We start from the raw sequence: 26,217 nt of genomic DNA on the forward strand, positions 1-26,217 counted from the left end.
CCGCCTCCCTGCCTCATCGCGCTTGAAACACTTGTGTCTAGGCGCGTTATAAATGCCATATCATATCATATAAACATTTTCCCAACTCTGACGGGGATTTCCCTGCCTATCAAAACTAAAGGAAAACACTAACACAGGCTGTCTGACCCTCACACAAAAATATCAAATACACAAAGAATATATATGGCAATTCAAATAACATCTACAATGATATTCAGTCTCTTTTGTTAACCTCTTAGTAACCTGGGTCAACTACCCTTCCCCAGGATTGAAGGTAAACTCTGCTCCAATGTTCAACAAAAAGAAACAAGGAAATACATGTATGAAATACAGTCTCGATTCAGTTCTTGATGTCTTCAATGTCAAAGTAAAGTTTTGTTAACCAAAGTTTCAATAACAGAAAAGCTGCTCTTCTTGGTAAGAGAAAGATTTTCCACTTTATCAAAATAGCATCAATGCCATTCCCAACCACAATGCTTTTCCACAACCTCCAGTTGTCCAAGAAGAAATACCATGTAATGTAATATAAAAGCATTTATAAAGCGCGACACTACGGCCAGAAGGCGCTCTAGGTGCTAAGAAACAGCCCTTGGGAGAGTCCACTCCAGAGAACCATAGAGAATGACCAGAAGCTAGAAAAGGTATGTCTTGCGAGCTTTACGAAATGGTAAATGATAATAATTTGTTATTTACATAGCGCCTTAAGCCAAAGCGCTTTGCAGAGAACATGTTTACATACATTTATCATCCCAACCGAAGTTGGTACTCATTTATCGACCTCAGAAGGATGAAAGGCTGAGTTGGCCTTGCCGGGATTTGAACCTGCGACCTGTAAATCGCACACAGCGCGGCAGCGAGCGCTAAACCCGCTGAGCTATCTTACTGGCTCATTAATGATCATTAATACTTCGCAATTGATTTTGTAGTGAGTTCCACAAATGAAGTGTGAGGGTGGAGAAAGCCTGACCACTGACCCGTGCTCTATAGAAGCGAGGGACCATCAAAGGTTTCTGCGACTCCACACACAGCCGCCTTGAGGGAGCTATTAGCGCCGGATCATGGGTTTGGTGGAACGGCAAGTCCCCGTTCCCCACTGGGCCCATTCAGGAATTTCCCATTCCCCACTGGGCCCAATGGGGAATGTTCAGCGCTATTACCGATTGGGGGAAAATCTGCCAAGCCTGTGATTTGGTAGACCCTTAAATGCGGCGGTAATAGCATCACCGCCGCAATTAAGGGTTACCGCCAATTTCGTGATGGGACCCTTAAAATAAAAGTCTCTCTTTACTAGATTAGGAGTCACAGTAGGTATCTTTGTCAGGATGACTTTACATCACTTCTACTTCCACCTCAACAACTTCAACAAGAGTTTACCATGAGGGCCTACTTCTTTGCCTCATAGTATACCACCTTCATTTGTGTTACTGAAATCTCACATCTACTGAAAAATCAAATACACAACCACAGTTTCAGTACTTTGTGACTATAAACAGGTTTTGGTTAGGACAAGATTCATTTTCTGGTACTTCAGTACCTTCCAGGAAACAAGGCAATCTTCTCCAAACCTTTCTTTTCAGAGGGGCAGCCTCTTTGACTTTCTTGTCTGTCTGCAACCAACAACAGCATAGAATTGACTTTAGGACACACTTCTCTCTTCATCCTATTATCTTTGGCAATGTAGGGTGTATCAACTTCAAAGAATTTTTTTTTTTTTTTAAAACGTATTTTATTGATTTTGGTGGATGAAACGTGCAATACAACGAGAAATTAAGCAGTGATTCAAACAAAGGAGGGAATGGTGCAGGGGGAACAGGGAAGAGGGAAGGAACAAACAAAACAACAACAGTCTTCATGTTGTAGCAAACTTTTCAGTGGATGGATGGGGCAAGGCCAGCGACCCAAAGTTTCAGGAAGCAGGAGGGGTCGCATGCAGGGACTGTCCTTCGGGCTAGGAGCAGGGGATTAGTGTCAGTGTGATGCTACGAGATTTCAGGGGGGCTTGTAGTCGGCGCTGAAGCGTCTGTCTCTGAGGAGGGCCTTCCATGATTCTAAGGTGCCGCTCTCAGTTTCGCCGCTTGACGTGATTCCTTCTTGCCAGGCCCTGGTCTCGGCTACCGTCCATCTCTCGAGTTCTTTGAGCCATCGTTCGTGCCTGGGGCCCGACGGCGTCTTCCAGGCCATCGCAATTGTTCTCTTAGCCAGGATGCATGAGATATCCATTAACCTGACAGCATGCTTGAACTTGCTAGGTCTGGGGTACTTTCCCAGAAGGCACTCGGCGGGAGTCCATTCGTACCTCGTCATTCCGGCGTCCATGCATGTCTGTTTGGCTTTGGACCATAGTGTCATCGCCCTAGTGCAAGTCCAAAACATGTGGATCATGTCCGCTTTATCGTTCCCACACCATGGGCATGCAGGGGAGGATGTCTTGTTGAAGGAGGCGACCATATGTGGGGTCATGTATGTCCTGTACAGGACATTCAACTGAATCTGGCCGAATCTAGCATTCCTAGACACTTTTTTGGGAAATATTAACGCTCTTTCCCATTCTTTATCCGTAATCGTGGTCTCGAGGTCCGCTTCCCATCTCGCCCTCTGAGCTTCGCCTTTAGGGTTGGGTTTGTCACATAGTCTGCTGTAGAGCCTGGAGACTGGTCTCCAGCCATCCGAGAGGTCATGCATTTCTTGAAGTAGAGGGTCAGGGGAGGGTTCCTCAGGCCAGCCGTTCCATTGTTTCTTGGCAGTCTGCTTGAGGCGGTGGTACCAGAGGAACTGGCCCGGGGGTATTCCTTCGGGGGCCTTAAGAGATTCAAAGTCCCTAAATTCCCCTTCCTCGAACATGTCACCCCATGTGTATATGCCGGCTTCTTCCCACCTCCTTGCTGTGGAGAGGTCTGCATCCGTTCGGCAGGTATCTGCTAAGATGGGGTTATCCGGAGAGTATGGGCGTTGCACCCGCCTGATGTAGCAGGACCTGGCCCATATCCTCCTGCCCAGGTCAACCACTTGTGAAGTGATCGGGGATCGCCGTGAGGGGTGCCATAGGGTTTCCTTGGGGATCACGTTGTTCGAGGATTGCCTCAGTAGTTCCGTCTCAGCCGAAGGTTCGTCCGAGAGCCATTTCGTTATGTGACTTAACTGGGCAGCCAGGTAGTATAACTGGAGATCCGGTAGCTTTATTCCACCCTCTTTATGTGGCAGGGAAAGAACGGATAGCAACAGTTTATGCCTGTGAGGGCCCCATAGGAAGTCCTTGATGATAGCCTCCAGTTTCTTGAAGAAGGGCGGTCGGATATAATGGCAAATATTCACGAAGAAGTATAGGAATCGGGGGAGTACGATCATCTTGACTATCGCTGCTCTGCCCACCATGGCCAATGGGAGCTTGGACCAGAATTTTATAGAGCGCCGAAGACTCATGATGGCGACCTCGGTGTTATGTTAGTGAGTGAGTAGCGGGGTGTGGCTCACGTTGATCCCCAGGTACCGGAACTTGACCAGTTGCCAACCTATTCCTATCACTGGGAGATCGCTTTCTGAAGTGTTGCGTAGGCCCACCAGGGGGAATGCGGAGGACTTGCTTCTGCTGAATCGGATCCCCGAGTACTTTGCGTAATTGTCTAGCACCTCCAATGCTGTCGGTGCGCTAACTTCGGGGTTTCTTAGGTATAGGAGAACGTCGTCTGCGTATAGAGATATTATGTGGTGTACATTGCCCACCTTGATGCCAGCGTCGAAGAGCTGCTGCCTGAAGTATAGTCGGCATCCTCCGCAAAGGGATCGGGGGTCTGGGGCCCCTCAGCTGCCATAACATGGTCAGTGGGGAATGGTCGGAGATCGTTCGCCCCAGATACTCTGTGGCTGCGGCACGTGGGGCGAGCTCCTTGTTGATAAACAGGCAGTCAATTCTTGTAGGGACTCCGTGTGGAGCTGAGTAGTGGGAGTAAGTCCTATTGGCCGGGTGGTGTTCCCTCCAGATATCCACCAGATTGAGCTGCTCCAAAGTTTCCTTCAGGGCACGGGGTGCGAGGTTGCTCGGGTGGGAGGGAGGCAGCGATCTGTCCATGCTTGTGTCAGCAACGCAGTTGAAGTCTCCTCCCCATATAAAGGTGCGGTCCCGGTGCTGAGTCAGCTTTGTGATCATTGTGGTGAGGTATGCCGGTTTCCCGTGATGTGGGAAGTATGAGTTGGCCAGGCAGACCGGGGTCTGTTCCATTGTGCCCCAAATCACTACGTATCTCCCTTCTTTGCTTTGTTCACACCCCTCCATCTGGAAGGGCACGTCCGGGCTTATCCATATTAGCACCCCTCTCGCGTATTTGGAGTAGGGGGACCCTCTCACAGTTCCGGCCCATCGGTCTGCAATCTTGGACATGGCCTCCGTCTTGAGGTGGGTTTCTTGAAGGAGTGCAATCGAGACTTTCTTCCTTTTGAGATAGGACTGTATACGATTACGTCTGAGGTATGAGCTCATAACCCTCACGTTCCATGTCATCACGGTGAGCTGTGCCGCCATCGGGTCAGAGTTTCGGATCTGATGCGGGACTCCGTCCCCGGAGTCCGGCTCTGCTTTAATCCACAGTAGGTAGGCTGCAAGGGGGATACCACTGGTTTCCAATCTTCGGGGTCAAGTCCTGGACCCGTCTTGGTCTTTGTTGGCGAAAGAAGCATGAAGACTGTACAACTAGTGAAACTAATAACAAAACTCAAACTGGTGCACCCAGCGACTACAACATTGTCGCGGTGCTCAGGCGCTCTCGAGCCGTCGGAGCCCATCCGGGAGTCGGGCGCGAGCTGGGTCAGGCGAGTGCCTGGACCGAGTGAATTCTACGCTGGGGGTGGGGCAAGGGCCTGGCGGCGGAGCCGAGCGAGGCCGTTTCCAAATAATAAACTGAAGTTGGATTACCTTCTGTGTTCCGGCGTCGTATGTGATGGTTCTTACTGTTGCTTGGGGGTCGCTTGTGGGGTCCGAGGGGGTTAGGCCTCAGTCCGTGAGTTGTCCTTGCCATCGGCCAGGTTATTATCCTCTAGCCACATGTTGGCTGCTTCTGGGTTATCGAGGAATACCACTCTCTCCTTATAGATGACCCTAAGGCGTGACGGGTATAGTAGTCTGTATTTTAGGTTCAGTTGGCGGAGCCTAGCTTTTATCGGGACAAATGAATTCCTCTCTCTTTGCACCTTCTGCGTATAGTCCGGGTAGATGGAGATTTTGGAGTCCCCTCTTTCGATAGGGCCACCCTCCCTGGATCGCCTTAAGATAGTTTCTCTGTCCTGAAAGTTCAGTATTTTAGCAATTATAGGTATGGGGTGCGATCCGGGGGGAGGGCGCCTCTGGAGGGATCTGTGGGCCCTTTCGACCGAGAATCCCTGGGTCAGTTTGCCGGCCCCAATTTCTTGCAGCAGAAGGGTTTAGACGAAGGATGTGGTGTTTGCCCCCTCGTTCCCCTCCGGGTCGCCCAGGATCCTAATGTTGCCCCGTCTGGCCCGGCCTTTGGCCTCTTCCGCCCTTTCCTCCAGGAAGGCGACTTTCCTCCTCAGGAGGGCGACTTCTGACTTCATAGCTGTGGTCGCCGTAGATGTATCCTCCGTTGACTGTTCGACGGTTGTGACCCTCTCAGCTAAGTTGCGAGCATCCTGGCGAATTAGTTGAATGTCTATTTTGAATTCGTCAATCTTAGAGTCTATGTGCGTTTTTAGTGAAGCTATGGCATCAAGTATCTGAGAGTGGTTATCGGCGGCCACCCGCGGCCCCCCCTTCGCTCGCCTGGGCGACTTCAGAGGGGCCGGCCCTGGCTTGAGTGGGGGTCTTCACCTTGGTGGAAACAAAGGAGTCCATGGTGGCGGCTCTGGTCTTGTTCTTGGCGGCCATCTTGGGGTGATGGTTGTGGATGTCCAGGGCCTCAAAAGTTAGGTAGCTTGCGGGGTTGCTAGCGAGGCCCTCTTCTTAAGCTGGGCTTCGGGCCGTGGGCTGTATTTGCCAGCCCCCGTGTCTGGGTGTGCGGGCCCCGGAGGCGGATATCAGAAGAGTAGGGGTGGGCGGGAGGCCCCTTTCTCAGGTGATGCGAGATCTCACGCACCTTGTCCTGTGGGGCTGGATCGGTGGAGTGACCCGAGCCAGGCCAGTCTTCTGTTGGTGTCAGTCAGGCGGCACCCGGGGGGGTTGTTTTCCTTGTTGTGCTTCCGCTTCACCCCACCCGGCCTGGGAGTCCGTTGGGGGAGGGGTTCCCCTCAGAGGCTCCGCTATGCGAGGCGCCATCTTGGATTCGATCGGAGCGGGGGGGGGGAGAGCTGTTTTGGGGCCACGGTGGCGTCTAGTAGGTCCAATTCGGTGGGCCCGATGGTGGTTCAGACGCAGGACCGCTTCCCCCAACAGCACGCTCTTCTGCGAGGGCTGGGGCCTCACATGGGCCGGAGAAAAAGGATCAGGAAACGGCGTCTCGGCCGGAGCTCGGCAGATCAGCTACCGCTCGCCATCGGCGCCAAGCCACGCCCCCAACTTCAAAGAATGTTTGTAAGTAGCAAGTTTCCCTTCCCCAAACTTGCCTTTATCCCTCTGCCTACTGTTAGCCAGACTAATTACCCAGAAGCTTTGTCGCCACTCTTTTGGCTTCAGGTAATTCTTGCACCCTTGTATCTTAGGAAATACTAAGGTTCTATTTGGCTCACAGTATTGTGTAGACAAAGGAGAAAAGGCTGGTATCTGACTCATTTGGGGAAATGCCTTGTTCACGCTTGCCTTGGGCAATGCTTGCTCTCTCAAACTGATAATATTTAAAAACTTGACTTCTCTTTGTTAGCAATTGTTGACTGTGTTAGTAAAGATTCAGAGATCATTCATCCGCCTAGAATTGTAGCTAGGCACGTGCAACCACTCCTTCATGTGCTTTTCAAAGTTTTCAATTCAACAACTGATTTTCACACGAGTGAAGGAGAATACCCGATAACACAATTCAAGTGTTCCTTTGTTAAAGACTCAATCAACTTCTCATCACTTCTACACGAGTGATTATTAAGCTGGATACTAGTGCCGGCAGTGCTCGCGCAAGGAATCAGAATGCCTGGTTCGGCTCACTGGCTTCTGTGTTCCTTTCTCCACGTGTTGCACAATTCTACAACCACTGGCTTCACGTGGGACCCACACCCTTTCTCGCTGAAGGTATCTCCGGTCTGGCCACTCATTTAAGGAGCCCCTCTTGCTTTTGAAAACCACGGCAGCTCCTCGCCACGGTCTCTGACACGCTTCCTGCTGTGCAATCTCTGCAATTAGGCTCACATGGGGAAAGAAAGGCAGCCGTCCTGCACGCCTTTCCCTGCGCATCGTCTGCACACCAGAGTTTGGGGCAGCAGGACCCTCACAGTACAAGCAGGTGAAATGTGCATCAGAGTTCCGGGGTCCCTTTGGTTCTCACACTTCTGCCTGGATTGCCAACAGCATGCTGCCTTCTTTCTGCTTCTGTTAGTGCTGCTACTCCCTACACTCCAGCCACAGTTCCAATTCCTTCTAAATGCCTGCACCCGAGGGGGGCCTTTGAAGCTTCTCAGTTTTACTCAGGTCCAGGCTATCAGGCTTAATTGCCTGACTCTTTAGTCCTCTTCCTCGCCCCAGTACTTATGGGACTTGTAGGCCCTATTGACAAACTTAGACTTTCTGACTTCATCTGGCAAACCGCCATTAAAAGTGAGGGTTTATGGGGAAAGTTAAACAAGGGAGTTTCCCAGTCTTCCTAGCCTGTCTCCCTATCCCCCATGTGATCCTCCCACAGAACACCATCACAAGGATCGGGATCAGGAAGCGTCTGCCCCTTTTCACCTTTCTTTCCCTTTTTTTTTCCCCATTTTCTCCCTTTTTCCCTTTCTTGGCAGCTACCTACGGTGCTCTACTTACGTTTTTCACTGAGGTTTTGACTGAGGTGAATTAAGAATTAAAATAATCACCATTCCAACTACCAGCCGAGACTCCCTTTCACACGGGCTACACCCACAGAGGATATTCCTTCCCATTTTTCAAGGTAGGGATGGCTCCCTTTCGTTGATAATACTTATTCATTTTGTATATAAGTGTAATTCTATATATACACTGAGAGATAATAGTTCATAAAGCATCGTTCTGTCATTGTTTCTACAGGCAATTTGTTTTCCTGAAATGCGCAACATTAGATGCATTCAAATTTGAAGATCTGTCCTTGTTCGGTTCACCTACACAGGTCAGTGACCACAGTCCTAGTCCACCACCCATAAGTCTCTAGTAACTTAGAGCTTTCAGACCACTTCTTTTAATACAGTTGTCTCTCTTTTTTTAATTGTAGATTACAAAACTTTTTGGGGTTAGAAGATTTACATCTACATACAAATAATCCTTTCTGTCCTGACGAATGTATGCTTTAACATCAAGGGAAGACCACTGCATGGATGTGGACTATCCCCTTTCACAAGGCCGAAACGCAGTGTGTCAACACCACTTTTGTATATCCATTGGGTCACTTTCAGTGTGTTATCAGGGTGACATTTAATAAGCACCTTATGGAGATGGTGCAAGGTGCCTCAGGTTGAGACCATAAAGGAACACAGGGACAGTATTAAACGCTCAGAGAATACAACAAACACAACTGAGAAGTGTGACTACTGTGAATCAACTGAGTCTAGGTCATTCTATAGAACAATCATTTATGTGATTCCATCTGTTCTTTATGTACAGTGTGGTTAGACACCGCTCTCAAAAGGAAGGTTGACAAAGTCAAAAAGACTTTCCACAAAGGAATGTTATGGCATAATTACACAGCCCACAAATGTACTAACTCAGATTGAATGTCATTGTGTATGTTGTAGAAATGGCACACATATATGAATAAATACATTGTATGTGATATATAGAACATGGTTTGTGTTGGATAAGAAACATTTTTCAAAGTGGTTTGTTTTGAGAGTGAAACTTTTCAGTATCTCTTGAAGGTTGTGTGTATTAGGGCGTGACTAATTATTAGTCAATCTAGCAACAGGAGCAGGAGGAAGCCCGTAAATATAAAATAAAAGGTACAACCTTTCCTTACACTTGGAATACAAGAGGACACAACCATCTAGTCTCGAATCCCATAGTAGAGAAATTGCTAAAAACATGTGAAATCATCTCCCTACAAGAGACTTGGCTGCGTTCTCCCTCTATATTGGATGGTTTCGTAATATGTGTTAGTTCTCCATTGTGGATTCAAGTGATATTTGCTTTGGAATCCTAGCCACACATGTTCACCTTTCTCGCTCCTTAATACTCGGCTTATTAATCGTGAATACCTAATGGCATAGTCAAATGGGTGACTTGATGCCCATTCTAACAACATTGTCGTAATGTAGCATATAATAGTGTAACTACTACCCAGTAGGAGGGGTCTTGTTTTCGGGAGACCTAAATTCGGCCTGTCCTTTAGATGAAGGCTCAGTGCGATTGAACAGACTAAATGTGATTAAGCGAAAAAAATGGGGTCATATGGGAAAAACATTGCGTGGCTTGAGACTGCAAATGTTGAACGGGGCAATCGAAGGCGACATTGTGGCGAAGACCAATTGGTTGAATGGGAATGTAGCCTCAGTATTGGATTACATTTTTGTTGGTATCTAATATTTAATATGTGCATATGACTAGAGATATAGCCGAGGGATTTTAGCGATCACTGTGCTCTCTCATCAGTCTTGGAAATTGGTAGGAGTAGGGATAATTCCCCTCAAGGAATGATCAAGGAGGGTAGGATGAATCAAGCTTGGAATAGACTTAGCTGGAACCTTATGGCAACTGAAAGGGTAAACTCCACATTAGAGCAATACCTAGAGCAGAAATCATTGTTCTGGCTATTTGACACAATGGCTGTCTCAAGGTATAGTGACTTTCTGTTGGAGCTACTAAAGACCATCTCATTCATTAAGAAAAAAATGCATCCATTAGGCTGTAGGAAGCCTACACACACCTAGGATAAAGAACTCGCACAATGTAAAAGTGACCTGAGAAGGGCATTAAAAACGAGACGGCACAAAGAGTTTAAATAATCTTGAGAAAGGCATTAGGATGAAAGAAATTAAAAGAAAGTATCATAATTGGGTGAAGTGTAAACGCACTAGTTGTTACAAAGAGATTCTGAGGCAATACTCCAGGCTCTGTGTAAGAAGAACACTAGCATATTCTGGCAATTGATAAATAATTTGGATTCTTCTCAAGATTCTATGAAGGTCAATGCAGTCTTAGAAGCAGAATGGGTTTCCTATTTTCAAAGTGCTTTTGCCTTGCCAGGGTTACGGCCTGCTGTTTTGGAAACCACTGTGGATACTGGCTGGATCTTCCAGGTAGAAGCTGATAGGGTGATAGAGATAATTGCAAAAATCAGTACTTCTAGGGCCTCTGGACCAAATCAACTGTCCAATGTATTGTTTATTTATTTATTTGTATGCTTCTATAGCGCTGAAAGCCCGCGGGCATCAGGGCGCTGTGACACAAACACGTACAAATCTACTTAGACATCCTGATCCACTGGCCATGTGGATATCAAAAGAAACTACTTGAAAAGATGTGTTTTCAGTAGTTTTTCGAAATTGGAGATGGTTTTCTTGGGATCTCAGTGCCACCGGGAGGGAGTTCCACATCTGAGCCGCCTTCACTAAGAATGATCTGCCCATAGCTGATTTGAGCCTGTGTTTCTGTTCAACTAGTAGGTTTTTTCCTACTGAGCGCAGCTGTCTCTTTGGTGTGTAGAGTACAATATTTTTCTTCAGATAATATGGAGCTTTGCCAAAGAGGCATTTATGCACCAAGGTAAGAGATTTAAATTCGATACTATCTTTAACTCTGAGCCAGTGGAGGGATTCTCTAGCTATATTAACGTGGTCTCTTCTGGCCAGGTGTTGTACAATCCTGACAGCGTCATTTTGTATGACTTGGCACGTGTGTAGATCTTTGGCACTTCCACCCTATCAAAAGGGCATTGTCATAATCTAGCCTAGATAGCACTACTGCCCTAGCAATGGTAGCCATGTTGTTGTCGCTTAGGAAAGGTCTAATGGCCTTCATAGGTCGCAGGTAATAAATAGGCTGTGTTCTTACGTAAGAAGTTAGCCTGAGATTTGTTCAAGGGAAACCCTGCAGCATGGGCCTCCATTCCTACCATTTTGTTCAATCAAGTGGGAAAGACTTATTTGTTTCCTAAGTCTTGGTCTACAGCCTATATGGTTCCAATTTATAGGAAACGCCTGCGCTCCAACCCAGCAAACTATCGACCTATTGCCATTTTCAATGCCAACAGCAAGGTCTTTTTTGCGGACTTACTGTTGGAGCATTTAGAGAATTGGCAAAGAGGGTTGGGACTAACAGCTAACAAAAAAATTGCAAACAGGATTCAGGAAATCCTTGATTACATACCTCAATGGGTTAATATTAAAATCAATTCTAAGTCAAGTTTGTGAGGGTGAGTCCACAGCAGTATGTGGCTACCATTGACCTTTCAGCGGCCTTTGGTGTAGTGATCTTGGGGAATTCCTGTAGGCTTGCTTCGTCTTCTAATGGGGCGGCACAAGGATGCAAACATCTGGGTAAGGTTAGACCAGAAAGGGTCCCTTTCGTGTTCAGTGGCAACATTCAGGGGTGTTAGGTAGGGATGCATACCTGCTCCCTGCCTATTTAATCTGTATTAATGCAACATTGTCATTGATATGAATGCGCCTCCATTAGCAACACCAAAAATGCAGAGGTTGCGTTCGGTATGGCTTGCTTACACAGATGACTTCCTTCTTTTCGATCAAGCACCTGTTGGTCTCCAAAGATTACCTGGAGCTTTCAACAAGTTTGCGCAAGACCATTCTTTAATGATTAATGCCTCCAAGACCAAGATTTTATCTTGTGAGGAAAAGCAGAAAAAACTGCGTTTTATTGGCAACTTGGAACTGAAAGCCTGGAAAAAGTCAAGGAATTTATTTACGTAGGCTTTCAAGTTGCGGTAAAGGAAATTAAATCCCAAACTAAGGGTTGGTTGTCATCTTGTGGTTCCAATTTATGTAATCAATTGAGTAGAGTAGATCAAAAGTTTGGTAAATATTTGCTGATCCCCCACAATATAACTCTACGAGGGTAAGATTGCATGATGCACACAAATTTTGGTCTAGCTATAACGAATTTAGGAAATCCTCGTCACCCTTTGAACTTAATCGCATATCACAGGAAATATGGTCCAAATACATAGGGGACTTCTATAACGAACACAGAACCATTAATCAAACAGTGATACTTGAAAGTAAAAACATGATGTGTTACAAAGCTCGGCATAAAGGAAGATACACTGGTTAGAATCATTGTAAAACTTAAGAGCTCTTGGGCTCCTGGGCCGATGGTATCCCAGAAGTAGTCTTCAAAGGCCAACCAGAGCTATGGGCGAAAATATTACTATACTTGCATATTGAACTGACTGGCATTATCCCTGATAGCTGGCATAAATCCGTGCTTAAACCCATTTTCAAAAAAGGAGATGGATCGGAGCCCTCCAACTTTCGCCTTTTGGCCATGATAGACACGAGCCAGAAGATATTCCCCAGCATTTTGCTAAGACAATTAGGTGCCTGGGCCGAAAACGCTAGTATACTAAGGAGATATCAAATGGGATTTAGAAAAGGTTATAGCACCATTACAACATCTATACACTCCAATATCTTATAGCGGAATATAGTAATATGAACGGGAAAAACTTGTTTTGTTGCTATGTTGATTTCAGAAAAGCCTTCGATTTGGTCTTGCGCTCATTACTATGGGAAAAACTAAAGACCTGAGGCGCTGATCCATCTTTGTTGCACTACATGCAACAACTATATACAAACACCTCAGTTACAATTTGACTGAATCTGGCAGGCAACCACACTGTCATGATCTCTGCTTCCAAAAGATCAGGACTTGCCCGACTCCCTTGGAAGCAGACCCATAACCCCGGTTCCGAGTGCCAGCCAGTCCCAATTGGGACCTTTTGGACCCTGTCCTGGCGCCAGTGGCACCAGGCTCATAAAGATGCCCAGTCCCAGCGCTGGAAGCGCCGGGCTCATAATGCTTGGGTGGACTTACCTGCAGCAGACCATGCTGCTTACTTACCTGCCAGTTGAACCCCTGATCCTCTTCTGTTTGGGACTACTTTTCCTGTTGGGTGGGGCAGGAGCCACTCCCTAGGTTCAGAACACTGGAACTCTTCTGGAAAGCAGGAACTCTTTTCTTACCTAGGCGTGGCTGTGGAAGGAGACACCTAAGCACTACAGGAGGCTATTTAAACCACACCCGATGGATGAATCTTGCTTTGCGTTATTCTGCATTCTCTGCAGCAGAACGCTCATCGTGTCTTCTGCTTCTGATCCTGGGCCTAAGGGAACAAAGGCTTACCATCCTGGAATCCAGTCTTCAGCAGCACCTGTAAAGACAAAGAAAGAACAGGTTAACACTACGGTCTTCAGTGGCAGCGCATCTCTTACCTGGTCCATCGGCTGTCACCAACGCCTCGCGCTGCATTCCGGCATCTGAAAGACAAAAGCTTACCAGCTCTTCGCACGCTCCGGAGGCCTTCGGCGCTGCATCCCGCATCTGAAAGACAAAAGAAGGTGCGTTTAAAGACATTGGGCAACTTTATTACTCACGTGCCATTACTCCTTCCCACGCCGAATCCAGTGGGTATTCCAGCACCCTTCAGATTCTCTAAAGCTCCAAACTTGTACCTGCAAGATAAAAGGGACAGTTAGTGCGCATCATGAAGCAGGCTACAAGCGCTTACTTACGTGCTTCCAGGCGCTTCTATTCCTCACGCGGGTTCGAGCCTCAACTCTCATCAGCCCGCCATCCGCCATCGCCGGAACCCTGCAAAACAAGAGATCATTACAAAAGACTTAAGACATTTGAAGTGCCCAGAACTTACCGTTCGTGCAGTTAACGACGGACAGCAGTCCTCTGAGGTCAAGAGGCCTGCACCCTTATCCAGTGAGGAAACTGGTTACGGCACCCTGCCCCGAGGCAGATGGAGAGCTCGGCGTTCACTTACCTAAGGTGAGGGCGTTAACCTTTGGGGTTCTACAGGAGAAGAGAAAGGGAAGAGGAGAGAGGCACCCAATAACCCCAGTTCATTAATCCCATATTTTCTATCTGCAGACATCTTACTCTTCGAGTCAGACATACAGTGCACAGAGGTCCAGCCCAAAGAGCCAACCGTGTGTTACACATCACCTTTGAAGATACGGCATTCACCCAGTCAAGACCGGCGCCTCTGCGGGAATCAGGTGAGCGTTACACACACTAACTATTATCAAACTAATTGTGGGCTGAAGTTAGGCTTGGTTCTAGGGCCCATATTATACAACCTTTATACTGGCGACTTAGAACATGAACTGTTAAAAGCCCATTACTTTCCAACCCAAGAGAAATGGAGAATAAGTACTATGTCTATCATACGCTGACATTATTCTGTTCGACCAGACCCAGATGGGTCTTCAAGAAACAATATATGCCCTACTGGAATATGTTTAAAAAAAAATATCACATGGTCATTAATATATCCAAAACCAAGACTATGTGCCTGAGCAAAAGTACCCCAGAAAAAAGACCTTTTGTTTGGAAACTGCATAAAATCCCCCCTTGAAAGAACAAGGGTATTGTTTCTCAGTAGTAATAAAACCTCCAGTCACATATTACGCTGAAATGATCACAGCAAAACCTGGAAGAAATGGCTTGTCCTGAAGAATTATATAGAGCATCGTAGAGGACATAATATCGAGTGTTTTTAGAGGCATAACGCATGTAAATGCGCTCGAAGCACTGCCCAGCACACACGTGCTTTGGTTGAATAGACTCAAGGGTAAATTGGTTCGTACAATCATAAACGTGCCCAATTCGGTATAGGTCAAAGACCTAAGGGTGGAGTTTGGTCTGCCATCATTAATGTCCATGTGGTGCGTACAGAGAACCCTGCTATATGCCAAATGTATGCAAACACACCAAAACACAAATGACCTGTTACAACTCTTCGGGAAACAACTAGATAAAGGCTATAAGAACAACCTAACAGCACTGTACATAGATCCTGATATCTTTGTATCCGAGCCAAACTTAAAAAAACAAGATTGTGGGAGTGAGTCAAAAACATAAGTAAACAACATACCAGTAAAAGATATAGAGAATACTCATACCAAAGTTTCCCTGGTTTTAATCCTTCAGGTTTGATTACATTTTGTTCAATCGAGTTAAAGTGATTTAAATTGTACCTACGATTGTAGCTAGTCCCTACTAAAATGTTTCGGGGCACGTAGCTAACTACTTTGCTAGTTGATAGCACTTGTCTTTGCCACAAAGAATTGTAGTCTAGCAGGCACATATTAATGGTCTTTCCCAAACTGGTTACTTGCTATGTGAAAGGTTACTCGAGATATGTGACAAAAATTCAAATATTTCATATGACCAATTTTGATCAACGATATTTGGCGCTGAATCTATAGCCCTAGCTGCTGCATCCTTTGAAATCTAGAAAGTAGCCATGAGGAGATTTGATTAATTAGCGTAACTGATTTAATGGCCTTTTTCATCGCTCTTTTCATATTGGATGATTTTGTATTTTATTAAGTGTTGTAATTAATCTTGTATTTTTAATTTCTCTCATGTACAGAGAAGATATTGATGAAATTTGTTAGTTATTTACCTCTTCATTCTTTTTAAAAATGAAGTGTTTAACGTTTTGTAATTAACTAATGCACAATTAAAAAAAAGAAAAAATATAATCAGTTGAGTAGAGTGGATCAAAATGTAGGTAAATATTCGCTGATCCCTGCGATATAATTCTATGAGGGAAAGGTTCAACCGAAATTACTCTACGGCATTGAGCTTTATCTGCTTTGGGTCTTGGATTGGCTGCACAATTCGAGGCTTGTTTTGACATCCCCTTCTTCGAATGCCGGATTGTATCCCAATTGTCAAGTTACGTTACGAGTTGGGTTTGCAATCAATAAAGTGCAGAGTTCAATGGAAGTCATCATTCTTCTACAAAATTGTAGTGCCTGTTAAAGATTCCCTCATCATTGAGGTGAAACGTTTGATGGAACGGGGTGATAATAAATTTGTCAAAGAATATACTCAGTACTGCTCTGCACTGCTTGAATCTTTAAGACTGGGTGTGGAGGATTTTTTCCAAAATGTGGGGTGAGTTGAGAACATTTTATATTGCTCTGATTGGGCCTGCACCCTGGACACCATGCACAGCTATGTCTCAATGCAGCACCTAAAGCTGGATTACAAGAATGCAGGGATTCTGGCTCCTTATTTGGCGATTTAACCTGATAAATGTATTAGGAGAGAATTTTTGAGATTTTAAATGAACATAATACCTACAAGAGAAATTCAGGGCAAATATGATAGGATATCGCCTGATCAAATCTTTTGTAGGTTCTGTGAAGAAAGGCATCAGAACGAGACCTGAAATGTTATCATGCCCTGCAGTGAGTGGTCTTCATTTGCATTATTTAAAGAAATTTGGGGATGCCTTAAAATGGGATGAGTGATGGGGTGTGCCAAGCATGTCTTGCCAGATGCACCACTTCTCTGGTCCTGGCAGTCACATCATTAAAAATTTGAAGTACTTTAAGTTGATTGTCTGTGAATAGGTTTATCTGAATGTCAGTGCACTTTAAAGTTTTACTGCTAAAACTGTCCCGCATGGCTATTATTTACTTGGTTTTGGCAGTAACTGGGTTTGCGAATGTATGGAATTTTGAAGCACTTTAAATAAACTGTTAGAGAAAACTGCCTTACTTGGATATGATGAATGATTATGAAGTATGTTTAATCTGATTGTTAAATGTCCTATTTTATACATTGTAATGGAAGTTTTACTATTGCAATGAATTTAGCTATGAAATGATTGCTTGATCAATGAATTGGAATTGTAAGAATTCTTCCTTTGAATCTTGAAATGTTATGATCGTAATTATAATGCATAATTATATCTAATGCATTATTTGTGATGATGTGATGGAACATTGATATACTGTTTTATTTTCTCTATATGTGTGTAATGTTAAAAGTTATAATTTATAACTATATAACATTAAATAATTAAAAAATAAGAAAACAAAAACTTTGGTTAGAAGTATTGCAAATACTACACCACACCCCAAAATTGTTGAGCAAGGCACAAAGAAACAGTCACCACAGGCATACTGTGACACACAAAATTGCTCAGGAAGATTCTGAAAAATTGGATTCCGCTCGAAGACAAATTCCAATGCACTATTTTCTCATGCTCTATAAGGAGGCATCATTAAGACCAATATCAATTCAAAAGGTTTCTTTTAACTTTCCTTCTCATAAAATAACATGATTTGAGAGCTCCTCTGACTCTGTAGCCTGAACCTTGTTGGCACGTTCACTACCACCTCAGATCTCAATAACATACACAAATGACGCAGTCAAGTACAAAATACATACTGAACTTGTTAAAAGAATCCTGCAGTGATGCAAACTGAGGAGCAATATGGGAGCATAATCGAGATTCATGCTAGGATCATGCTTAAGCGTATGCATGTCACCTCAGAGAAAGGGTGCTCAATCCAATATATCACTGTCACAGAAAAGTCTGTTGGTTCGTGTCTGCTTGAATTAATAAAACAGCTGCTAAAAATTGATAATCTAGAATGCACCTTACCTTGACTACCTCTGGCTTTGGGTCCTGGAGGTGGAGTAACAATGTGACCAATCCATTAAGGATCTGCTCAAAGAAGACATCTTCATTGTTACTGTTACTGAATTTGGTCAATTTCCCAAACAAAATGATGGAAGCTTGGCGCAATTCAGCTTTTTCCTGAGGAAAAAAATATCAAGAAAAAAAAGCAGTGGTTAAAAAATCAAAAGCAATTATCTTTGGGGAGCTATGAAGAGCAAACAGGTTGACTGGCGTCACCATGTTGAACCATTCTGAATAATAAACCTACGTTTCAAGCTCAAGTTGAGCACAGTGCAATGAAACCTGGAATACAACTCAAGTTAAGTTGGCTGATTATAGCAGCAACTACACTAGGCATCCACCCTCACTTCTTTTTGCCAAGACTTTAGACAGATATCTGTTAGGCAGAATCCTGTGCAGTGCCCTTAGGGACCACTACACAAAATTAAGACTACAGGTGGCAATACAAGTTTTACCTTTGGTACAAGCCCGTACTACTAAGTTATAGTGGTAGCTGTAGCAGAGCAGCCAGGCTTATCTCAAGAGCATATGAGCAGTAGCAGAGATTACACAAAGGGACCACAATTACTGTGACTCAAGCAAACACTGAAACACTGACTCAAGGTTTCAGGTAGAAAATATAAGTACATTTATTTTTTAAACCATCAGTTATAAACACAACACCTCTATTAAACTTTAAACAAAACCACACGTTAAATATACTACAACTAACCAATTCACTTTGTACAGTTCGGTCTACTAAATAAACGCATATCCGTGACATGAAATGCTACCGGGGTAGAAAACATACTTAGCACTTGAAATACCCAGAGGGAGTTGGAGGCAAAAATCCCAGGCAATATTTAGGTTAGGCAGACAGTATCGAGAAACAGGAGTTCAAAAGTCAAAGGGTCGGAGCCAGGTTTAGATGACACCGGAGGCCTGTGCCGAAGATCACACCATTAGACAGTTCACGATTCCGTATAGCCCAAGAGTACTTAAATATTGTCAATGTTCGGAAGCAAAAGTTATAAGGAGGGAGGGAAGACCAGGACGAGCCTTGGAGATGAAGAAAAGGGGTTCACCCAGTTTCCTCGAGTAGAACACAGTACCTTATTTCCACGATGCAGCTGGCGCCCTGGCAGTTGTTCCTGTTGATTTCCCGCAGACCCACGATTCCTGGAGCTTCGTTGTGAAGGAGGACGTCTGAAGCAGGTCTGCACCACACAGGGATGAAGCCGGCAGTAGCAACAACGAAAAGGTGTGCTCCTTAAAAACAGGAGAGGCTCAGCAGGTGGCTATCCGGACCACTACAGCAGTGTGCAGCGATTACGACCACAGCGGCGATCTCTGGCTGAAGAAGATGAGCTCGTTATCCCCACCAGGCTCAAGGGAAGAAGACTCCGGACTGGATCTTTTCTTAGTCGTCGAAGGGTAGATAGCTCAGGACTGCAGCAGGGCTTCACCGGGACGGGGTAGTTTTAGCAGACGTCGTTCTCTCCGCTTCTCTTCGGTTCCTTGTAGTTCCAGAGGCGACTGACTTCTAGCCTAAGAGACCTGCCTTTATGCGCAAAACCTCCATTCACACAGCCTGGCTGTCAATCACGCAGCGGGGGGTTGTCCAGCCGGGACAACCACCTCAGCCAATCATGGCAAAGTGCGACTTGGGTTTCCTAGGATACCCTGTGCAGGGGTGACTACACCCCTCCCTCACATTCAGCCCACCTGGACACCCAGGCGCCTTGAGGAAGGCTTCTCTGCAGAAGCCTGCCAAAAAGACGGTGAACAAAGAAGGCGAACCTAGTTTGCAGCGCAAAGTAAAACACAAGAAGGACTTTAACAAAAAGAAATGGCGAATAAACCGAACCGGAGCCAAAAGAAAGACGATTTGGTCAAGCGGGTTTATGTTCGAGGCTAATATAATAGCCAAGAACAGTACCACGTTTAACTAAAATAATCGCGGTAGAAAAGTTAGGGTAGATATCACTGCCACCAGCCAATTCTAAATTTTAAAAGAGCGAAACAATGCTCAGTGTGGTACAGACAGAAAAGCCCTTTCCAGTACTCCATGTAAAATGGGGTGTACAGGGTCTGGGGTAAAAATGACTATGTAAAGTAAATGGCAACTTTACCTTTCTCTGGGGGACGGTAGTCAGCCCCAGCGAAATGGAGTCAGGGGGGAAGTCTTAAAGACAACCCTGGGTTACTACACTAAAGGTGCGGTGTAACCCATACAAGAACAGGGGCACTTGGATTGGTGTGCTCCAGTGCCCAAGATCACACAATGAGTAACAACACATAGGCCAAAACACATGTAAGAGTGGTAAAAAGATGTACACTCTTACCAGGTGGAAAAAATAAACTCCAGAAATCCAGCAAAGCTGCTGGGGGACTCACTAGGTGAGGGAAATTAACCCTAGAAGGAGAATTCTCCCTAACAATATCTAACTTTATTAGAAAAAACAGGGAATCTCTGCCTTTCACAGGGGACTTGTGGCGGAAGTCCACTTCAGAGCGGAGTTGCTGATGGCACACTAGAGGTGGAAGTGCTTCCACTAGGTGCATCCCTGCCCCTCCTCCAATAACGACGGCACTGGCCTTTGTCTGCTCAATAGTGCTTGGTCTCTTACTCTTTGGGCATGAGTGTTGAAGGGGCACAAATCTCATCCCCTGTCCACTGGGCTCGCAAGCTGCTGTTGCTGTACTGCCAGCCCCAGAGACTTGGCAGTATTTTATGTATTTGTATTATGCCAAACAAACAAGCCCTGGGGCATACAGGCGTTCAACAAAGAACAAACAAATACACTCAACAAACATAATACAACCATCTATCTAAACCAATATAGGAAGACATTTTAGGCCGAGTGGTTCAGTACCAATGTATTTGGGCAAAATGATAGTTTTCCGAGCTTGTTTAAACGGGGCTAGAGAATGAAAGCCCCCCAAGTCTGCAGACAGGGGGCCTCATTACACGGATGGCGGAGAACCATGGCGCTATTAGCGCCATGGTTCATGCCGGTAAAATACCGGCACCGCCTTGGCGGAAAGGGGAATTACCGCCGCATTCCAAGGTTTGCGGGGCGGTAATTCCCCCTTCCACCATTGCCCTTCCCCATTCCCATTCCCATTTTTGCCCCATAGGGCTCAATGGGAATGGGGAAGGTGCTAATTACGGTACCGCAAATTGCGTAAATCCTTACCGCCATCCGTGTAATGAGGTCCAGGGTGTTCTAAAGCCTGTGTATTGCTGCACCAAAGGCACATTGACTCACTGAGGTTAGTTTAGCTCTCGGCATGAACAGCAGATTGGTCAAATTAGATTTGCATGTTCTCTGTATAGGTAGCCACGAGATCCTTTCAGATAGGTAGATTGGACCATTGCCAAACAAGACCTTATGCATGAGAGTGAGATGTCTGAAGGATCTCCTAGCTCCTACATATAACCAGTGAAGTGCTCACCTAGCATCAGAGATATGATCTCTCCTAATTAGACCAATTTCTGGATTACTTGTTTGTTATTTCTCCCTTATTTATTCCATAAAGCAACTTCCACAGTAGGCCAGTTTAGCTCCAATAATTGCTCTTTCAAAAAAAAGAGAAACAGTTTTTGGACAAGAAGGGGCAAATATAGGTCGGCAATTTAAGGTGGTATGCTAACGTTATTTAACATAGGCCTTCATGCTCAGCTCCAATGTTTTTACTTTCTCCAGAGTGGTGATGGCACAGTCAGCTATAAAAAAAAAGTTCCTATATTCGGGTTCTAGTTTTTGATTCTACTAGCTGTACCAGCAAACATTAATTCTGTTTCAGAAACATTCAAAGCCTGGCTGTTGTGAACCAGCCACTGCTGGATATAGGAATAGACCTCATTGATGATTTTGCCATACTTCCCAGAATTTGGGATAGAGCACTGAGTGTCATCGGCATAGTTGGTATGTATGATGCCCTTAGTATCCAATAACCCAAACAACAGCTTTGTGAAGATGGTTTAGAGAATAGGCGATAGGCAAGACCCTGTGCTACCCATAAGGCACCTTAACAGCATCTGCTGCATCTGGACAATTAAACACCCTGGCTGAGCAACAACCAAAAAGGAGTTCAGCCATTTTGCTTCTAAGATCGAGAAGTTAGCAGAGTTTAGTAATCTATCGACCAAGATAGTATGGTCCATTAGGTCAAAAGTGGCTGACAAGTCCAATAGCATTAGTAACACAATACCGCTGTTGTCCATAGTTTGTAGGATGTTGGCCTTCAAATCAAGCGTGGTAGTCTTTCTGCTATGTGCTGGCCTAAAGCCCGACTGACGCTTACCCAAGATGATTGTCGACCTGAAGATATGCAGCTCGATCTACCATCTTCAGCAAGAATGGTATGTTAGTGATTGGCCTACAGTTAGTGGTGATGTTACGATCCATGGTAGGCTTTCTGTAGTAGAGGAGTGATCCAGCCGTGTTCTATAAGATCTGGCTTACATCCCCCCCGAGAAGGAGCCGTTGATAAACCTCATACTGAGGGGCACCAATGATGCACAAGCCTTGACAAAGATGTCTGCAGCGTCATCGCCTTTACAGGCGGTAGAGTTTGAGCTGCGCGATTATTTATTTTGTATTTATTTATTGTGATGTGGTTTACAATAAACCTTACACAAACACATACTAGACATTACAATATTTTGTTTTAAAAACATACTGATAAGAAACAGAAAAAAAAATGAAAAAGTCTTTAGATTGCTACTTTAATTTCGTTTACAAAATCGTCAGAAAGCAAGGTTTGGAGAGACATTCTCACCCCACATGAGCATGGACCAAATTAAGTTCTTTGACATATCTGTGCTGAAACAGTCCCCATCTTTGTGGAATACATTTTGCCTTTTCAAATGTAACTACGGACATTCAATTACCCAGTGGCGTGCCGTTTCCAGCAGATCATTAGTATTGCAGCAACGACATGTCTCCCTGTTCACTACTGGGCCTGGCAAGTTCCAATATTTAGTCCGCTCTCTTGTGGGAAGTTAATTAAACCTAAAACACATGTATATAGTATGCAATTTATTGCACGGAAAGTGTATTGAGTAAGTCGGGAGTTGAACTCTTTTACGTGGAAATTTCACATACTCTGAATACAGAGGGTAACTGAACATTGTCTCAAGAGTCATCCTCCCATCATATCCAAAGTGCTTAAGTTTAGTCTTTTCTGATCGATGGATTCATTCTTCTTCTGATGAATCAATGCATGACAGTAAATCCTGCATCTTACATTTATAAAGGTCTAGTGAATGCACGGAAATGTCCTTTATCTTTTTATTTAAGTCGATGTAAAGAGAATTTTCTGTAGGATGCAAGGTTTTGGTGCAATTCAACAGCTGTCTCCATAGAGGGCCAGTCCCAGTACCCTTTTCAACAGTAGACTGCGCAGAACGTTCAAGTGCTCGCCCAAACCCAAAGTGGACATCTCCAACCCGTAGAGCAGGACCGGCTCTACTTCCCCAGCCGGTAGAATCGAAAATGTACAGAGTTTGGTCAGAAGGCGTTTCATCTGAACATTATATGGTGAAAGCGTTTCCTTTCAAGTATCCTTCCACATTACGCTGGAAAAATTCACAAGGTTATAGCCTAAGTATTTTAAATAAGGTACACATTCAACGATCACCTTGCCAATAGACCAAACACATAGATTTTGGTTTTACCTTGTTTGCAAATATCACCACTTTGGATTTGCACTTTTAGCCTGTAAATAATTTTTCATAGCATATTGATGGAACAGAGTCAACTTATACTGTAAACCCATGGGAATCCTATCACAAAAGATGAGGTTGTCTGCAAATGCTAGCCAGTGAAGGGAGCAATGTTATTGCACTTCCATAAGTCATCCATGACACTCACATACAAGTTGAAGAGGGTGGGGGCTAAGATGCATCCCTGTCTCGTTCCAAGGTCTGAAGGAATGGACGTGGTCATGGATCCTTCCTGTGTGAGTCGGATCTTGAGAGAGGAATTATTATGCAATAGTGCGATAAATTATGCCACCAACTTGGGAGGAACATTAGATTGAAGCAACTTTGACCATAAAATGGAGCGTAGAAGGTAATCGAAGGTGCAGCATATATCCAGTGAAGCCGTATAAATAGGCCCCCGCCTCGTTACCTGCAATAGGTGGGCCATGATAGTGGCATTTACAGGGGTACCTATGTACTGCAGAAAGCCCACTTGAAATCAGGAGAGAGTGTTAGACTGCCTTATGACTAGGTTAAGGTCCCTTAGTAAGAGCCTGGCAAACACCTCACTTATAGCATGGATGAGGGCTATGAGCCTATAGATTACGGGGTTGCTGGGATCTCCTTTTTTGTAGATGGGTATAATAATGGATTGTGACCATCTGAGAGGAATCCTATGAGTCTTAAAAATGTGATCGAAGCATGGTTTTAAAAGCTCAGATCACAGGGTTGGTGCATTCTTCAACAGAAACGGGGGTAGGCCATCGAGAACAGGGGCCATCGAGGGCTTCAGTTTCAGAAAGAGAAATTACTTACTGTAATGATCTTTCTATGGATTCTTCTCCTGCAGATTCATCAACTTGCTAGATATCCGCGTCCAGCTCTGCTGCTCGGAAAAATTCTTGACAGGGGGCGTAGTGGACCTCGACTCGGCTGTGGATCCTTGTTCTGTCTTGTCTGTTGCTCGAAAGTTGTCTCCGGAAGTGACGTCAGGCGTCGTATATATACCACGTCACAGTTGTGGCTTGTAGAATGTGGAATGTAAGGGGAATAGAACTGTAACAGGGATGGAAGGAAAAGGAGAGAAATGCAGGCAGTTGATGTGGAACAATAAAGAAGTATAGATGCAGAATATGTCTCACAGTATTATTCAAGATAATCAAGATTATATGATGAAGGCATACGACATTTGGCAACAAGGAGAACACTAATCCACGTGTGTGAAGTGGTTGTGAAGATGACTGTTCGAGAAAAAAGGAATGGGAAAACTGAGACATTGGAAAACGATAGGAGTGATGACCTAAGGAGTCGGTCAAAACAGGACATTAAGGACTAAGGAAACAAAAAGGATAAAGGATCACAAGAGGACCCAGGACTGATAACTAAAATATAAACTGAACCAGAAACAGGACCGTAATGCAAATGTGAATGTAAACTAAATGCTAGCAGGGACAGAAAGAAGTGAACAAAGATACAAATATACAGTCGGTAGGAGGCGCTGCATAGTATAACCTATAATTGGTGACAAGGTGTAAAGTGATATTGCTTTGACATGAGATTGCAAGTTAAAACATGTTAAAACATGTTAGCAACAACAAGTTGCCGGACGGAAAGGGCATTGCAGGCAATACAGTGGTCCGACATGCGATACAGCCGTCGCATGTAGACAGTTACAGAGTGCAATGTTAGAGGATGGCATGATTGATGGCAATATATACAGTATGGAGTAGGTTTGCCTGAAGCATTTTATAAATAAAAGACAAAGAAACGTGGAACGTAATTTACCAGGGCGCGAGGCGCAGCTTGATACAGAAGCCGGAGAGTTGAACGGCTTAGAGGAAAGGACCTTAAATCGTGAGACAAAGTGCCTCCATATTTGTTTGCTCAAAGAAAGTTACAGGAATTATGGCAACGCAATGGAGACGGAGATGAAACAAAAGTGATAAAGGTAGGACGATAAATCAGTGGAACTTTATCAAATTACCTGCTGATCTACAGAGGGATTGAAGATATATATCGCAGTGGCATTTTTTTTTTTAATAAGTGTTTAGAATTCTTGAACGTTGGGCTGACAACAAAATGAAAATACAAAAATGAATAAAATGATTAAAAGCACGGAGTGAATGAAAATTCTCACAAATAAGGTCACGTAATGCAAAATACAGGTGGAAACAGAAATGAAATTTGCAAGTCATCGCACAGCACACCAATATTACAGAGAGGCAGTATTGAGGTGTGAACAAGATTAAAAGAAAAAACGGACACATGCACTAACACAGCAACGCTGAATTACAATAACGCAAGACAAAACTACCAATCAAAACCAAGACCAACAATAACAGCTAAGGCACTAAGAGGAATCTTAACAGAGCAAACTTGGCAAAACTCCAAAAAAGCTAAAAAATAAAATAAAAAGGGGGGGGGGGGGTTGTGGGGTGGGGGATTTGACCAGCAAACTCAAAGATTTGGTGACGAAGGACCAGTTTCGACTAACATAGTGAACAGGGGTGTCTAGCATGTCAAATTGAAGACACTAAACATTAATTTCCAAGACAATGCTTGAAACCCTAAAGTGATATAATGATGCCTGTGCCTTCATTGCATCGTGCACAGCAGCATAGTGCATATTAACCAGTGGGCATCAAAAGGTTCGGTCACTGTGTATGGATGGTTAAGGATTACATGTGCAGAGTGGCTAGGGTGCACAAATAGCTAAAGGTTTGTTCCTGCATCAGCCAATGTGACGGCAGTTATGGGTGAACCGCTCAACAAATATTGAGGGAAGTTTAAATAAAGAAGCAA

At 44.6% G+C, this 26,217-nt stretch overlaps 1 protein-coding gene across 2 annotated transcripts in view; it reads right to left on the bottom strand.

The window, feature by feature from the left end:
- The window catches only part of MROH1 (maestro heat like repeat family member 1), a 2,813,132-nt gene that overhangs the window by 227,836 nt on the left and 2,559,079 nt on the right, over window positions 1-26,217 (bottom strand). For both annotated transcript variants that reach the window (XM_069621886.1, XM_069621885.1), the window contains one exon: window positions 17,685-17,840. In XM_069621886.1, coding sequence (XP_069477987.1) covers window positions 17,685-17,840 — 156 coding nt within the window. The remainder of the gene's footprint in view (window positions 1-17,684; window positions 17,841-26,217) is intronic.

This window comes from Ambystoma mexicanum, chromosome 5q (genome assembly GCF_040938575.1).
Source record: "Ambystoma mexicanum isolate Mex_15411 chromosome 5q, UKY_AmexF1_1, whole genome shotgun sequence".
NCBI classification, from domain to species: Eukaryota; Metazoa; Chordata; class Amphibia; order Caudata; family Ambystomatidae; genus Ambystoma; species Ambystoma mexicanum.